Source organism: Rhipicephalus sanguineus, chromosome 6, assembly GCF_013339695.2.
Source record: "Rhipicephalus sanguineus isolate Rsan-2018 chromosome 6, BIME_Rsan_1.4, whole genome shotgun sequence".
NCBI lineage: Eukaryota > Metazoa > Arthropoda > Arachnida > Ixodida > Ixodidae > Rhipicephalus > Rhipicephalus sanguineus.
Genome location: NC_051181.1, coordinates 106,074,275 through 106,091,421, shown reverse-complemented (window position 1 = coordinate 106,091,421; position 17,147 = coordinate 106,074,275). Strand labels below are relative to the sequence as shown.

Here is a 17,147-nt window from a genome sequence, read left to right as displayed (position 1 = left end):
CTTCATGCCTCAGCCATCACGCCCAGCCCTCACAACACTTAGCCGACAGTGTGCATTCGTAACACATTGGTCGGTTCAGCGAAGCATTATGTGGTGAGGAGCATTGATTTTCCTGGCGTAAACAAATACTTTTTTTTATTATACGATATTTAGGAGATGTTGGTGCTTCTGTATAGCACCGGCTACTCCTTTTCACTGATGATAGGATATGTGAAAAGCACAGCAATGAAAAAAAAATATTTCATAAAGAACAGCTAGGCAAAAAAAGTTATTCACAATGATGTTTCATATATCAGCTTGATACCGCACGCATGCGATGGGAGCCATGCATGCATATGCGACATACATAGCGGTTGAGGATGGCCTAGATCCATCACCATTATGTGTTCGGTAGGCACCGGGAACTCCACTGATCTGATGAGAAAATAAGCAATCTGCATCGCTGCGCCTAGTACACACATACTGTGCTCCAAGTAGGGAGGCCGGCTTCGGCGTGACGCTCGTTCGCGTGGTTGCTCGATCGCCGCAAGCATTTGTTTAAAACAAGCAATAATATTGATTATTCGGTGACTATATATCACGGAATATATTGGAGCTAAACGTTTTCTAAGGCACCTTTTGGGAAAAGCTGGCTTTTCTGGAACCACAAAACAAGTTCCGATCATGTCTCAAACTTCGTCGTCCAAAAAGAACCAGCTTCGTAAACTAATGCGCTTGATACGCCAGCAAGGTTAACACAAAAATGAACCTAATACACTGTATCATTGAGCTGAAACAAAACTGATTCCCCCATTCCCCCGCCTTGCGAACTGCGTGCCCCTTAGTCAAAAAGTGGCCCTTCTCAAAGAAAGCAGCAAGTATGCACCTTATCCGTGCGTCCATTAAATCAAGCCACCTGCATTTCCATGGTTAAATCGCATGATCAACGTCTCGCACGCACGTAGAGCAACGGGACTAGGCTAGGTACATCTCGCTTGGAATTTCCTAGGGACAGCACCAAAAAGTGGTCTGGCAACGCGGGCATGTTTTGGTGGCTTTTTAGTCGCTCCCGTTACAGCGGCCCTACAATCGCTACAGTCCCTGGCGAGGCGGTAAATGCAGGAGAACGATCCTCAGGTCACGTGGGCATAAAGTCACGTGATCAAAGCGATAGCTCATCTAGGTACATCTTCACATAGGAGCAGAGAGTGTGTCTAAGGACGGTTTAGGTACAACCACCGAACACGCGGAGCACGTAGTACAATCGCGTGGTGCGTGATGGGTGTGTGTGAGAGGCATGAACGGGGTGGGCGTGTGTCCACAGCTTCCGAGCTAGTAAAGTTGCGTTAATTCGTTACCACTTAAAACGTGGCAGGCCGTTTCAAGCACGTCTTCATTAGCACTGAAACAGACTCTTGAGAAAAGAAATACAGGCAAGTGGGGTGTGAAAACGCAATGTGAAGCGCTAAATGTTGAGAAAGCACCTATATGAACCAAATGAACTGGCAACAGCTGGGTTGAGGCATTTTCATTGGTGTCATGTGTGCTGACTCTACGTCGTTTCCGTGAATGGTTTGAGAAGTGTTTTGCGTTTTTTTTCCTTCATGGGTATTGCATGAAGCTGCACACATTTTAAGTGTCCCGGAAATGCTTGTACGCAAGAAGAGTAGCTTGGGCTTGTTCGTGTACATACATAACGCAAGCGGAATAGCTCACACCGAGGCAGGGACGGTGTAAGCAAGTCGACACGAGAGCATGTGTTGTCTTGCTTGCTCCGTCGCTGTCTCAGTATGTGCTATTCCGCTTGCTCGTGCTAGGTCTTATTGGCAGATGCGGACATGTGCGATATATGTATTTTGCAGACGTGAGTACTAGTAGCGCAGTGCAATAGAAAATGTCTAAGGTAGTGCATCTGATGATGCACAGACATAACAAGTGCTTCATGACCAGTTCACTTTGAAGGACTTCATACGTGACGCCTTGCTCCCGACACAGTTTAACCGGTTGTTTACTCCGGTTGTTTACTCCTTTGTTTTGCTGTTGCCAAGGCCTCTTCTCCGTGGACATTTTTTATGTGCCTTTTTAAATTGCTCGCATTTGAAAAAGCCTTGTCGCAGAAAGTGCAGATCTTGTCAAGTCTCGTGGAGGTGCTAGCGCGCGCCCCGGCGCTTTCGCTGCCGTCCATCGAGAGCGTCCGACAGGAGAAAAGAATCGCTCTCCGCTAACTCGGGAGACGGGAACGCGAGGCTCACTTGTTGCGGGATCGGCAGGAACTGTAACTGGGAAAACTTGGCATCGCCTCATAGGGAATAATCGAGTTCTTGATTTCTCTCGTGGTTGACGCTGCACCGTCCCTAGAATTCCCCAGAAAGCGATGTTATACGGAGCGGTGACGTCTGCATCGAACTAGCCAATGAGAGCGAGGATCACCCTCCTGGAGTTACCGCTTCGCCAGTCCCTGGCATATTTTAGCGACCGTGGCGCCACCGTTAGACGCCTTCTCGAGTCTCGTCAACATAGCTTTGTCTATTATCAGGGAGATGGCGGGAGCTGTTGGTTTCGTTTTCTTTTGTTAGCGTTGGTGTTCGCTGTACAGGCGATACTGTTCGTTGTAGTTTTAGTAAAACCTGCTGTCGCATCGTTAAACCGTTGAGCTGAAATTATATTCACGGCTGTTGCGATAGCCATGGTTAGTTCGGATCCTTAGTTTCTTTGCGAAAGAGCTGTTCAAGCTAGTGGCTGTCACTTGCATGTTTGTGTATCACGTTTGGCTATTAGGTTCGCGTCAGCTCGCTCTATGTTCCCGAGACAAGGCCTGCAAAGTAAGTAAGTACACTCCAAGTAGACAACTAAAGGTACCCTAGTCACGATAACACTTTCTATGCCCGTTCAAGGCGTGTCGCTTGAATTCCATATGAAGCTGCCGCAGTATAAGAAAAAGAGCAATTGCAAGCCGGAAACAAGAAAGCCAGCTTAGTGTTGTGTCATAACGCTGCGCATCTTTAGGTCATATTTCAATATCGAGTTTAAAACTTAAATTAGTTCGCGCGCTTGATCGTATTGCGAAAGACCGGATGGGTTAATTTCATATGGCGTAAAATACAGGAAGTGTTGACGTGCTCCTGTGGCCTAATGGATAAGGCGTTGGTCTCCGGAACCAAAGATTGTGGGTTCAAGTCCCACCAGGGGCGTTTAACATCGTGGTGATTTTTTTTTCTCTCTTTTATTTTCCAAGGTCTTTTATTTGAAGGTTTTGCCTGATTTTGCATCTATGTGTTATACCGGTTCATATCTATGCCATGAACCTACAGATAATTGATTACATGAAAACGGGATGACCTTGCACTGGGTGCAAATTAGTTAATAATTGCGCCATTCACCAGGCTTAATAATGGGAATGTCTGTAATGATTCTCAAGTTGTGAGGATATCAGTTGGCAGTGATAGTGAGAAAAGCGTGTCTCCAGAGCAAGAAACGTGCTTAAATTAAGAGGCATTCTCATACGAAGCATCTTTTTACTCATCCCATGCACTTTGCAGCAGGGCATGTCTCGCATTGTTCAGGATTCTTCAATAAAAAGGTTAGGAGTGTCCAATGATAGAATTCAACGCCAGCACTTTAGGCTCAATGTTCTAACCATCAAGCTGCATTGCACTTACATACTTCACTCATAAGTGCAAACTATGCAGCTCTTCCATACATCTGGTACAGGTGTGTCACATCACACTAGGGAATTAAAGCACATACCCGTGCGTAACTGAATTTGAACACAGCTACACTCAACAACGAAATGCCCAAATGGTAGCCATTCTCACTAACAACTTTCGCGTAGACTGTATCACATACTATAAACATCTTGTTTATGAACTCCAGATCTTGCCAGCGTCTCCGTTAACTTCTCTAGTGGCAGCTGTAGTGCTTTCAGATGATGAGTTAAGACGGCACTACCTGCAGGGTAGCCCCAAGCCAATTGACTGGAACAGTTTGTGATGTTTGCTCACCAGAGTAAGAAGTACTACGATTCCTTCGTGACTATGCTGTCATATGCTAATGTCATTGCTGTCATCATCTTAAGATGTGCATCATGAAAGTTGTCCTGACGTGGAAATTTGTGCCGCACACACAACTGCTCTTTTTATTGATGTATATATATACAAAAGTGTTGGTCCATCAGCACTTTGGTGAAACCAGAATAGTATGTACAGTACGTGATACTGGATGGCTATACTAGCGTGCAAAATATTTTGCATAGCACTTATTCCCACATTTGATATGCATACAGTAAATATGATGTCTCATGGAAGATATTCAGTGAGATGGTGCATAACTTTTGGGAACATTAAAGCACGAAATAGACATTCACATACATGTGTCTCTCGATACATGGCAGATACCTCAGCTGCAGTTTCTTTCACAATTAGAAAATGCTGGCGAGTAATAGCTTTTATGCTGGTATAAGCGACATGTTCACTACGCATATTTTGCCCATGCCAGGAGATGGTAAAGCAACAAAAGCTATCATAATTCTATCACACTTGTGATTCAGGAGTTTCAGGCACCAGTGATGTCAATAAGAATGATGTTCGGATAGTTACTTGGACTAGTTAGGTATGAGTTAGAAATGCGGAGGATAAGCATTAGAGATAAGCCACATTTGTAAAGTGGCAGCAAAAAGACTTCAAAAACGAACAGAACTCCCTATCATGTTGTTCGTACTCTTTGCCGGAAGCTTGCAACTATTTTTGCCTTTATGCTCAAACAGAAGCACTTCTTCGTTACTGAGAAATCAATTACAAGTTAAAACGGGGTGCTTTAGAAATTACTGGAACGTGTGAATCAAACCTTTTACTCGCATTTTTAAACGATACAGCTACCCTTGATTGAGTAAGACAGGTAATTATGCATGAATTTTATATTAAACAAAAAAATTTATTGTTCATGATCACTCTCCTGCATGACATGTACGTGTCTATTTTCAGAGTACACTTTTTTTCCTAATGAGCACAAAACTAATTGCTGTCAAAAGACCACATAAAAGGTTCATCAATTTGGAGTAATCACCAGGATTATCTCCAAGGCCTGAAATGCTACCTGAAATTGGTCATGTTAGAAGAGTTATTGGGAAAGCAAGCAATGAAGACGAGATTGCAGAAAGTTGACTTGATGGGTTGTCATATGCACACGTTTATTTTGCAAGCAGAAAGTTGAAATGTAGGCCTATGAATGTACAGGCTGTTTCAAACTTAGGGGAAAGCTCGGAGCCCATTGCAATACGATGCGTGTTTTCCCCTAAGTGTCAAACAGCCTGTACATATACCTCCTTAGCCCAGCTTTTCTCTCTCAAAGTCCAGGCACAACCGAAGACAGCATTGTGTAATGGCCACAAACACACTATACTTTACGTGAAGCTCTGTTACCATGAAGTATTGGATATGGAAGGTTGCAGCTTTGCCGACAGTGTTGGCAAGGGGTTCTGTATGCATTCGGCTGTTCAAGGCTATAAAATACCTTTTTGTGACGAAATGCCGAACTTCATTACTACACTCTAAATTAAATGTAACAATGTAATGTAATGATCTATATCATATAGAACTCTATAGGTTGATATGTAGTAATTCAATGTTAGCTGTTTACTACCAATGTTAAAGAGTGGAATCAAATGTGCTTTCTAAAAAAAGGCTTCTATACTCGGCGACAACTTTCCTTGACAGCACTGTGGAAGCTACAGAACCGAAGTGCATGCCTGCTACCGCGCCAAGAAATAGTACTTACGTTTACTGATAATTTTCTCGTTTTTCTTGCTGAAATAAATGCTGCTTTATTTATTATGAGACTCAAACAGTTGCGGGAAGTCGTAGGTAAAATACAGTTATTGTTCACCTCGCAAGAATGCCTTCCTTTTCTTTCCATTTCTTAGACAGCACCACCTTTTCAGCATGCCCGTTTTCCAAAGTAAACATGGCGTCCGTGACGTAGAGGGTCAGTGTGCGGCCGCAAACGCACTGTTTAGTTCTCCAAGAAAAATGTACCCGTAATATGACACTAAAATGTACACTGAACAATCGAAATGTCTCTCCCATTCACATTTCCTTCACATTTTTCGTGAATATGTTTTCTAAACGCGCTAACGATGCGAGCGAGCAAAACCGAAATCAGCCGCAAGCTGCCGTACTACTTGCGGAGCAACACGAATGTGCGGAAGCCCCACCTCCGTAGCCTTCGCTCCAATGTCAAGATTAGTTGTCGTCGAGTATAGATATATGAATGTTGCAATATTTGTGTTGATGTAGGAAAAAAAGGTCATTCTATCAAAGGAATTATCAGTTTTACAAGGTTAGATTGGAAATTGTCAGGATAATTACTATTCTTTTCATTGTTTTTTGCTTTGTTTTTGTTGTACTCAGCTATTGTTAGTGCAGCTTTATTTATGTTATCGCTGTTCTGCCTTTATTATTTTATTATTCCTTCAAGGATTGTTTGTACCAGTCACAGCATGTTGCGTTTCCTGCCATAAAGTGCATGGAACAGGATGTATGTATCGGGCCTTCAGTTAATAAGATTCTGACTTTTCAGCATAACTAGTACATAAAAATTGAATATTCTATCTTCATTCCTGAACGCACATTGTGCTGATTCCTTATGGAGTTGTAATATTTTTTCTGCAACAGTGGCCCTTCGTTATATGGGCTGACAATGCCCAATCGGCTCCGAGTTAACAGTAGCTGGAAGCTGCTTCAATCCTCTATCACTTTTCATTGTCCTCATTTTTTTGCATTTCTATTGAAACCACAGTCAATATTGCTCACATTGTCTAGCCATCTTAAAGGGACACTAAAGAGAAAGATGATTTTTCTTGTATTAGTAAATTACAATTTCACAATACTGAAATTTCACAATACCCTTACCATGAGCGATAAAACGCTCAGAAAGAAAATACTGATGACATCGTCTTGAAACTCCCACACCAACTTTCCGTGACATCATAGATTTTGACGGCGTCTACGAGGGCCTGCGTAATCGTTTGTTCAGATCAATTAACTTTATTGATTGCCCTGCGTTTGTTGCTAAAAATTATTTACACTGTGTTCTAAGGGGCCCAATATCATAGCATAGTAAGTTTCAGAAAATTTCATTTAACCTATGTGGCCAAAATATGTTAACAGACTTTTAATTTGTGACGTCACACTTACGTTCACGTGCTGAAGTTTCGGCGCTAAATTCAAGCGCGGAAGTTTGACCTTCATTTCCTCTTCATGTAATTAACCTACGGTGGCAAAATTAATGACAATAGAGTTCTCAAAGAATAATTTATCTGCTGAAACTGATTTAATGGCTCACTTTAATGTCCCTTTAACCTTATGGCTTCAAGTTGTTGCTACTAACAAAAGATCCAAGCTCTTTCAATTCGCCTTCTTGTTCAGCCACAAATGCAGTGGTGTCATGACCAATGATCATGTAATTTTGACATTCCCATTCGCTTAATTAATGTAATGAGAGAGTGTCCACAGTGGCAGTTACTGGTACCATGTCAAGGATGACTGTGTCATGTTTTAGTTTTAGGTCTTTTTCAGCGGAGCTGCTGTACGCTAGTTTCCAGCCGATCGCTGTGTGCGTAGACCAAAAAATCAAGCGCCACCTAGGGAGTAGTGGTGTATTCTGAAGCATTCAAGTGGAAGCTCTTGAACCCTTTATGAAATGGCAGAAGAAACTAATGCATTACAAGAAACGTCTGTGGAATAAAGAAATAATTGAATAAAACAAAATAAATAATTTTGGCAGGGCTGGGTATGAACCTGGGCCCACACACTCCAACAGCGAGTGTCTATTGGGCGACACATCCGTGCTTGCATAAAGTGAATATATTTGAATGATATGAAAGCATTTTTGCATTGTACCCACAATGCAAAATAAAATGCAAAAGAAGAGAGCTTTCTATGAAGGCTTCGTTGACTTTCGTGGTGGTGGCATAAAAGCCCTCTGCGAGACAACATATAAAGCCGACGAGGATAATTGTACAAAGAAAAATTACTTTGCAAAAATTTCATGCCAAGCCATGCATCTTTTAAGGGGCTCCTGAAAATTTTGACAAACGTTAAAAATTATGCACCAGTGCCACCCAAAAGCAGTGTCTTTGGGGTGGCTGCAACGTACAATAAAACTCTACGCTTATGTATCCCTTAGACAATTGCTAAAGGAGAGCTTGTGACCGTCAGCTGCACTCGTCGCTCACCTTCACAGAGCGCAGTGGCACTGAGTTTTTTTCTATCACTTTCTGAGCTAGCAGGTATCTTGCAGTGACGCTTGTTTGCCTTTCAGGTGCAGCAGTTTTGTGCAGCAACGTCCCTGTGTAGTGTAAAACACTAAAAATAACTGTTGTCTGACATGCAGTGTAAGGTGCACGAGTGCCACGAAACGATGACATGTCACGTGGGAGTCCAAACATGGGAAACTGGGTATTTGGGAAATCAGTGCTACTGTACTCATTGGTACATGCATAGTCCCACGCTGTACTTACTGTAGCTGAGCAGCTCATTTGAGGATCCAGCAACCGCTGTTGTGATTGTTGTCACTCTTGTATTGTCCAATATGAGACCACACACCATATGTCACTGGACATCAACCTTTATTACTACACAATGAATCTACAGGGGATGTACAGACATCATGCCTTGGAATTTCCAATACAAACAGTGCAAACAAACATACTTTTTTTTTCTTTTCCACAAGGAGGAAAGACTTCCCGGTGAAAACAGCTATACACATTTACAACAAATACAGTCGAATAGGTATTTCGAGTAATTGTACTACCGCACGCAATTGATTGGCCTAAGACACCACACCTACATGGTGAAACTGTGTGGACGTGCATGCTAACTGCGTCAGCTCTGAAGTAACAAACAACACTTTTTTTTTCACTAACCAGTACGTCCGCACTACTTCGGTGTAGCGTAAAATAGTGTTTATGGACAGTGCCACGAAATCTTACTTGAAAACTATATATATAGCTTTTGCTTTGTGCTTTTATGATGCACTTATATAAGATCTTACAACTATTTTAAATGGAGACATCGCATTTCTTTTCAAACAGTGAAACAGTCGCTAACTTTGCCAGTTTGTGGCCACTATTTCACGCATCTACTGAAATGCCGGGACTAATTTTAACAAGAAAACAATGCTATTTCTTGCCAGTAGTACCACAGCACAATTCAATGTGAAGTACACAGCACATGAGACCCATGCTACAGAGGCAAACTTAGTGGCAGTACAGTGCACAGTTCGAACATCATCTTGATTGTATTGCCAATAAATATTGATCAGCGTGTGAGTGTTTGCAGCAAATGTAGTGCTGACCCAGTGAGCTTCTTGGCATTGCTCTGAGTAGGCAGTGCACGACAAGCAAGTACTAAATTACTGCAAATTTAATGTTAATGACTTTGTCGTACCTGCTGTGCATACAGTGACATCAACATCACCTATGCCATTATTCTTGCCAAGGTCGCATGGGTGTGATGCTTCCTTTTAAAACTATTAGTCCGGCTGCAATCTAAATTTCTCTGAAAAAGAGCAAAAATAAATCTCCCAGCATATATCTTTTCAACAAGCTCCATATAACCATCAACTTGTATTTGCTAACCAAAAATAAACATTTTTAATTACACCAAAGACAACAGCACCATGTGTTTTTGCTTGCAAAAGTAGAGTTGTATTTTTTTAAAACATGCCCAGCACAGCAAACGACTAATGTCTTTGACAAAACAATTGTTGTGCCTATGCACTTGGCATGTCTGGTTTGCTTAGGATTATAAGCTATGATCTTGGAACAGCCCTTGTAGTAACAAAAGAAATACATGATCTGTTCATTTTTTTTTTTTCTTTAATAGCATGATCGCCATTCAATAGCTGCTCTAGAAAGATAAGCACCAGAGTCTTTGCCAGCATTTCCACATGACACAAAATCTGTTTAGTACTCGTGATCTTTAACGGAAGAAAACTTTCCCAGAATGTCACTGTGTAATCACAGCACAACTTCTGTTTCTTTAAAGTTTTTTATTTGCAGTAGTGCAATTTGAGAATAACAACTGACAAGACCAACTCTTAGCAGCAGTGGCATGAGTTATTCACACATTTGCCTTTTATGAAGGTCAGTGGTTGGATTCGCTAAACTTTCATTCTACAACAACCGTTCTTCATCGACAAATGCTTCCCCTAGTGCCATCATTTTTCATCACAGCACCATTGAATTTATCTCTGTGTACTGTTTCTGGTTGTAAACTGGCTTTGTGGATCATAATAATATCCTGAATCGCATACCCATCCAATGCCCCTGCATTTTGCTTCTGAAACAAGTGGATGGTGACAGAGTGGTGTTTATAGTGCAGCAAAAAAGTCTATGAACTGAGCATGGCTATAGACAACAGATACCACCAGTAGTTGTAATTTTTGGAAACACGTGCCAGACGGCATAATTCATTCGTTGTATCAAACACATTGCATGAAGTGAACCACCTGGATAAAACGCAGGTCAGTAGCCTTCGAACTATCGAGGTTTCCAAGCAGTGCCATTGTAGCATTGTCGCTTGCTAACTTCAGCTGATGTTTCATCTGGTACGCACGTGGCCTGTGTGTCTTCACAAGGGGTATACAATTGAAAGGGCCCACGCAGTTATCCATGGTGTGCTTCTACAGTTATTCAAATATGCACAAACGTGCATTTTGCACTGAGGGTATCTACAAGTGTGGCTTTAAGACAGGCATTATACGATAAAATGAGAGCAGTGAATCCTGGGCATGGGCAGTGATTTTGGATATTATAGTAATTGTGCTATGGAAGTGTTCACAGGGCCATATTTTATGAAAAACCCTTACCTCCTATTTAGTTGTCTTATTTATCACTAATCCCATTGTGTGGCTGATACAGGCACTGCTTTGCGCAGTGCAGTGATAGCGAATAAGAATGGACAATGACAAGAATCATTACGGAATACAGCGTCTGGCTTTGTTTGCATTTCATAGTCGTACTGTGCCTATTGCTACTGTGAACGGAACTCTGCAAGCACCACTCACGCTTCAGACATATTTGCAGACAAACAGCATACAAACTCACTATTACATCCTCCTTCTTTTTTTACCAAAATACTTAGACGATGTTTATGTTTACTTTTTCTCTTGTCAAGTACATCCAAGGCACTGTCCCTGTCTGATGCATGTGACTCACTAAGGTGTGAACAGGTACATGTGTGACATATGTACAAATGCAGTATGTACAAGGTGCCCTTTAGGGCTTTTACAGAGCAACAAAGCAAGTGTGCAGCGAGACTTCAGAGCAATTAATGCAGCTAAACCTCATTATAACGAGCTGCGTCTGATACAAAAATGACTTCGTTACACCAGAAAATTCTTCATAAACACATATTCGTATAACACTGTATTAATGGCAAGACTATTCATCCTTGCTTCATTATAACCGATACTAATTTGTTATATTCACGTGAGGTTTAACTGTATTCATTCAGTTGTCACTATGCTTGTTCAAGTGTTAGATCGCCTTGGTGCTACAATTATTATTGCAACACTTCACTTGATGTACTGGATTTCCGTATTGTAAGCACTCAAGAACCAATTTTTTTTTAAATGTTTTTACCAAGAAGCTTTAGGCACGTGTTATAACTGAGCAAAAAGACATTAAAGCCAGATTTCAGAGTCCTGCAAAAGTACGAATAATTATACAGCAAGTCTAGTAAGAGCGGGAAACATGCCTCCGTGTGCCCTGTGCTGCCGCAAAATTTAACATGAATGCATGATACACGTGGAGCAAGTGTTTTTGTACAGCACCGTTTAAAGATAACTTGCTGCGAGTGCATCGTGTGAGGGAATTCAATGCTCAAAAATTTCTTGACGTTTTACTCAAATCAATTTTGTCGCTGCACCACGAAATTACAAAAGCATAAAAAAGAAAGAAATGTCATACGAAGCAGTGACAACTGTTGAGAAAGTAAAATAGAAGTGGAAGCTTTCAGAAACTCGCTTTCAGCGGCACAAACAAGTGAAACCACAGCAAAACGTACAACACGCAGAGCCAACCTTCTGAGCTTGGAATATTCACAGACGTAGAGTAAATTTGTGAATTTGGCAGTGCGAGGTTTAAATGCACATGCATAAGAGAGCCCAAAACTCTATCAAAATGAATCGAGATAATTCGTTAGCACAGGAAATGCCCTCGATAGTCAAAGGTGGTGAAACTGACAAAGTACAGAGACAATTTGCGCTATGGTAGCTGTGGCCGGTATATAATGTAATGATTTCTTTCATAGTCTAGCTGCTATCATATAGAACAGGCTGGTTATGGCAATAACATAGTCAGTGTGCTACATAGACCCCTGACGAAGCACAAACAGAGCAAGACTTGAAAGAAATCGGTACGTTGACCAGGCCCACATTTCTTGCGGTGTCAGCTCACTATATTGTCAATCTCTGATCAGCAGGTGAAAATCTGAGGCCAAAAACAAATAAAATTCAACAGATTCAGCTTCTTCGCAAGCTGTGCACCCTTTATTGCCTATGAAATTTAACTGTTGGAGCAGTTAATTTTGACAAACAAATCTCATCAGCACATTTTAAATTGAACACTGCAAAGGTGGGCACCAGTGGGAGCTACTAGTTTGTTTGAAAATTCAGCCAGACCGATTTATAGAGCTTTCCTGAAAATGTTACGACTGATTGCTGATCTGGTTAGTCTTGCATTGTGCCTGTGGTACATCAGTGTGATGTGGTGCACAGGCACAAACAAATACTCGTCGTTGTATGTTCCTTGTATGTATCTGTCATGCACTTACTGAGTGCACTAACAACTGTGTCAAGCACTAACAGTGTGGCCTCGTTTGTTTGGTACACTGATATCTTGTCTCCAGATTAATTGAGACTATGCATGTGGCTTTGCTAATGTGCCCTTAAACATAAACATGCAAGATTCTGTATTCTGTCCTCAGTGATATGCAGCCACCACGGTTTCGTGCTCAGCAGTAAGAAATACACTGCTTACAAGCCAATTGCCAACTGGATACGATGGAAGCATAGGGTTTGTCTTGCAATAAATTCAGCATTGCCTTTTTTTTTGTTATTTCAAAAATCTCAATGCAATAGCAATTCTCAATAGCAATAGCAATCTCAATGCAATAGCTAATCTCAATGCAATTCTGATAAATGCTGGGCTTTTTGTCCTTGCTTACCGCATATTTTGCTGCTCACAGAATGTGTGCTCCTTGATATCATACTTAGCTGTAGGAATCAAACATACTCGAAGTGCACACGTTCACGATCAGTACATACGATGCTGGAGACAGAGTTTCTTCCGTTCAGGATGTCTGCGACTTTGAATCGGTTGGATTGAAGTGTACTGCACAAGTGTTCAGTGAATCTGTCATGCGCCATGTACATACACTCTTGTAAGTCGTACTGCATTGTTTCGCTTATATGTAACCACCATTGACTGCAGGATGAAGCAACTACAGTTCGAGGCTTGTTTCTGCCTCTCAGTAATAGAACGTCTACTACATTCAGCACAAACAAAATGTTTCACTTTTTCTTTACATGTTCATGCATTTAAGGGTGCTCATTTCACAAAACAAGTGACACATATTTTGGCACAGTATTGTATGGTACGTGCCGTCTTATTTACACAATATGTACATGTGCTCCGCAGGACACCAGTAACGGAGCATACAAAAGTCCAGTAATTATGCGTTTCACCACTGAACATGAGTCTGACATAATATCCAAATTATCACATGGGTTATCCATAACACAGCTTGAGCAATGTGGTGAAGTGTTTGCATTGTTGGTTTTGCTACGCAAGGTCCTGAAACAGTGCGGGATAATTTTATTGCCGACAAAAAGTTCATGAGTAAGTCAGCGGCGATGCACATCGCCTATGAGTCTGATATTGCCTTAATCTTAAGCTCTCTTTTTTTTTTACTGACACCTATGTTCCAGATGAAAAACAAAAAGTTGTCGCTTATTATGTCATCACTGACATAGTTCATACTGGGCAGCTGTGCTTAATTTAAGGAATGACTGATAAAGTCAGCATCTCAGGGTGTTTTGAAAAAGTTCCGATGTCCTGCATCATGACAGTTAAAAAAATGTAAACAAAAATGAACGCTTGAGTGAGGATTCATACACTTCCATGAACCTTCAGGAAACTGAAAATGCATTTCATTTTTACAGAAGAAAAAAATGAGGAATAGCAACACCATGGTACATTTTAAATCCTCAGTGCTATGCCAGACATTTCTCTACGAGTGGAATGAAGCCTACAACCCTCATCTCCTACCAGCTTTCCAAGAAAAACTGAAGCCGATGCTCTTACTTGATAGAAACTGCGCATGAGACGACGACAGAGGAGAGGCTTGAGACGCACGAGTGCTCGTGCGTCTCAAGCCTCTTCTCTGTCCTCGTCCGGAGCGCTTTTAGTTTCCATCACGTCTTACCAACATGCCCAAATGGTCACCTTAGTGTTCTTACAAGTATACCTTAGTTTCTCAGCTTCTTTACATCACTGCTTCAGGCCTGAACGATGCCAAACATTGCATTACATTGCAACAACTGCCACACCTTGTCTTATCGACTGCGAGCACATTTATCCAACGCAATCTCTTCCGTCAATGCCGCGTTATCACATTCACAACTGGAAGTCCAGAGCAATCCACAACTTGCCGTTATCACGCAAAACAAGACCACTTGAACCGTTGTGGTAGTTTTCTCATACGCTATCGGTATATTCACAGTTTCACAGGAACTGTAATCGCATAACGATTGGGCAAGAGGTGTTCTGTTTGCTCTTTCGTCACGGACATGACCTTATTCATGTCGTATCCCTATTACCTCCTTTAAAGTTGTCAGGAATTTGTTTCTCTCACATTCATGGAAGACAAACATTGTTTTCTAAGTCATGGCACACAAGAACACTGGGAATGGCGGCTAACGCAATGTTTGGCTTCAACGAGGCAGGTTCACAAACTGCAATCTCTTTTGCTGCGATTCTCATTTCTCTCCATACTCTGCGTGCACTTTTCACGAATATTCACGCAAGGAAACAACTTGCAGCACATAATCCGAACTAGCCAAAACATTTTGGTTAATCGTTGCAGATGCTTCTTTCCTGGCACATGTCACAGGAAACAGCGCTGTGAAGTGCTGCACATTTTACTGGACAGCCACGAAGGTAGCCAGTTTTTTTTTTTACCCTAGTCAACTGCGTTATTCTTTCCACTGCCTTCCGTTATGCCACACTAACTGTGGCAGAAATGACAAGTTTCCTATACTACACACTAACCATGGGACAGGTTATCCTACGACTGTCGGACGACAGTAAGTTGACATTGTCTACAGCAGCGAGTGATGTAAACGTCTTGTTTTTTTCGCTGCGTCCTGGGCAGGAGCGGCCCTTACTTGAAGCATGCGTGTGCCGCTTCATTGAAAGGACAGACACAGGCCGCGAATCGGCATTTTGTATCCCCTGCACGTGTTTGGCGAATTTGAGGTGGTAGAAATTAAGATAGTAAAAGAGGACAATGTGAAGAGAGAGGGACGGCGTGTTCTCGCCGAACCAACAGGCAGAGAAACGAGCGCCGTCGAGTTTCGCCAAACCGGCAATCGACCCCACGTTTTGCACGCCGGGTTGCCGTAAAAACAAGTCAACTGAAGTTCAGACCGAGCATTGGTGGTTGCGGTGACAGTGATCAGGACTTTTCTTGAAGCAGCACTCGCACTATGTTGGTGGGCGGCTCCAAGGCCAGGCTCTCATCAGAAGTGGGGCTGCCCTCCTGGACCTTGCGTGGCACAACTTGTGGGGTCACACCTTTCTTGATGCGCTGCAAAAAACAATAGACATATAAATCAGTTCACCACATGTGACTTCAGTTTTTCTGCAATTAACCGAATGTTTTTAAATCGGTTTCCTGGCAACCCGATAATTTTACAGACTTCTTTCCCAGGTACAGTCATACAGTCAGTACACACTTTTTCTTCATTGTTTCATTGCACAGTTCATCACCTTATCTGCGCGACACTTTGCGAGTAGAGAAAATTGTGAGTACCCTATGGTATCTTAACAAAGGATATGCATGTGGGTGATAAGTTCACTGCTGTTTTCTATGTAAAAGATAACAGAACCACGGTTTGATGGCAGTTGTTCAAACTCACTTTGTGAATCTTAAAGGGACACTAATGGGACGAATAAGTTTGGCTGTATCATTAAATGAATTTCTTTCAATAAAATCCACTATTACTGCGAGTAAAGCCTTAATTGATAAACAAGAAAAGACACTGCGAATAATGAAGCACGGGTGGCACTGTCACATTTAAGTTCCCACACCAGCTCACCATGACATCATGGATATTGAACACTGCCTGTTTGAGATGGAGCCAATTTTTTTATTTACAAAGGTATTAATAAATTGCATTCTAAGGAAAGTAAATAATGAGCTTAGTTCGTGAGATCATTTACTGCGCGACAATGAGCGAAATACAAAATTATACAGTTTGGATCCTATGAAAGTACACAGGCAGACTGATGCCAAGGTTCCTTAGACTTTTTTCCTTTTTCTAATATAGTCAACCTTGCTGCGAAATTAGTAACAATTAAGTTTCAAAACAATACTTTGTCACTCTAAAATCATTCTCATTAGTCTTCTGAAAGCCAACGAAACACATTGCAATGACACCTGTACATGAACTATCATTTTTATACATGCAATAAGCATCCCATTAACCACCTGACTGGGTGTGGATCTATATATATGCACTTACAAGCTATATGTATGCACAATTGCAAACAGTAGGATATCTGAAGAAATATGCCTACCTCCAGGAGGGTTCCTGAGCTGTTCCAGAGATAGTAAATGGCATAGGTGGGAATCCAGATGATGGAGGCAAGAGCCATGCCCCAACCGACCATCTCACCCCACCAGGGGTAGACGTAGTGATCCGAGTAGGTAACTGGCTCAGGCACGGCTATGTAAAACACCAGCATTCCCTGCACAAAAGCAAATTAAGGCTTCAGTGTTTCCACTCCTATGCAATAGAAATTGCAAATGATTTATGATGCCTGTAATGTAGTATCATGACAGTTACTTATTTATCATCCACTTATAAGATTAACCGTGTGATAA

General features: G+C 41.7%; 2 protein-coding genes and 1 non-coding gene across 4 annotated transcripts in view; 2 read left to right on the top strand and 1 right to left on the bottom strand.

Annotated features, from left to right (window-relative positions):
* Nucleotides 1–17,147, top strand: part of LOC119396089 (cathepsin L-like) — a 543,104-nt gene that overhangs the window by 91,618 nt on the left and 434,339 nt on the right. The window lies entirely within an intron of this gene.
* On the top strand, nt 3,098–3,170 carry Trnar-ccg (transfer RNA arginine (anticodon CCG)). Its single transcript has one exon. It is a non-coding gene; the product is annotated as a tRNA-Arg (tRNA).
* Nucleotides 8,586–17,147, bottom strand: part of LOC119396092 (sodium- and chloride-dependent GABA transporter 1) — a 179,775-nt gene continuing 171,213 nt past the window's right edge. For both annotated transcript variants that reach the window (XM_037663178.2, XM_049416901.1), the window contains exons 11-12: nt 16,841–17,011; nt 8,586–15,848 (exon numbers count right to left, since the gene is read on the bottom strand). In XM_037663178.2, the coding sequence (XP_037519106.1) occupies nt 15,717–15,848; nt 16,841–17,011 (303 nt within the window). In that variant the 3' untranslated portion in view covers nt 8,586–15,716. The remainder of the gene's footprint in view (nt 15,849–16,840; nt 17,012–17,147) is intronic.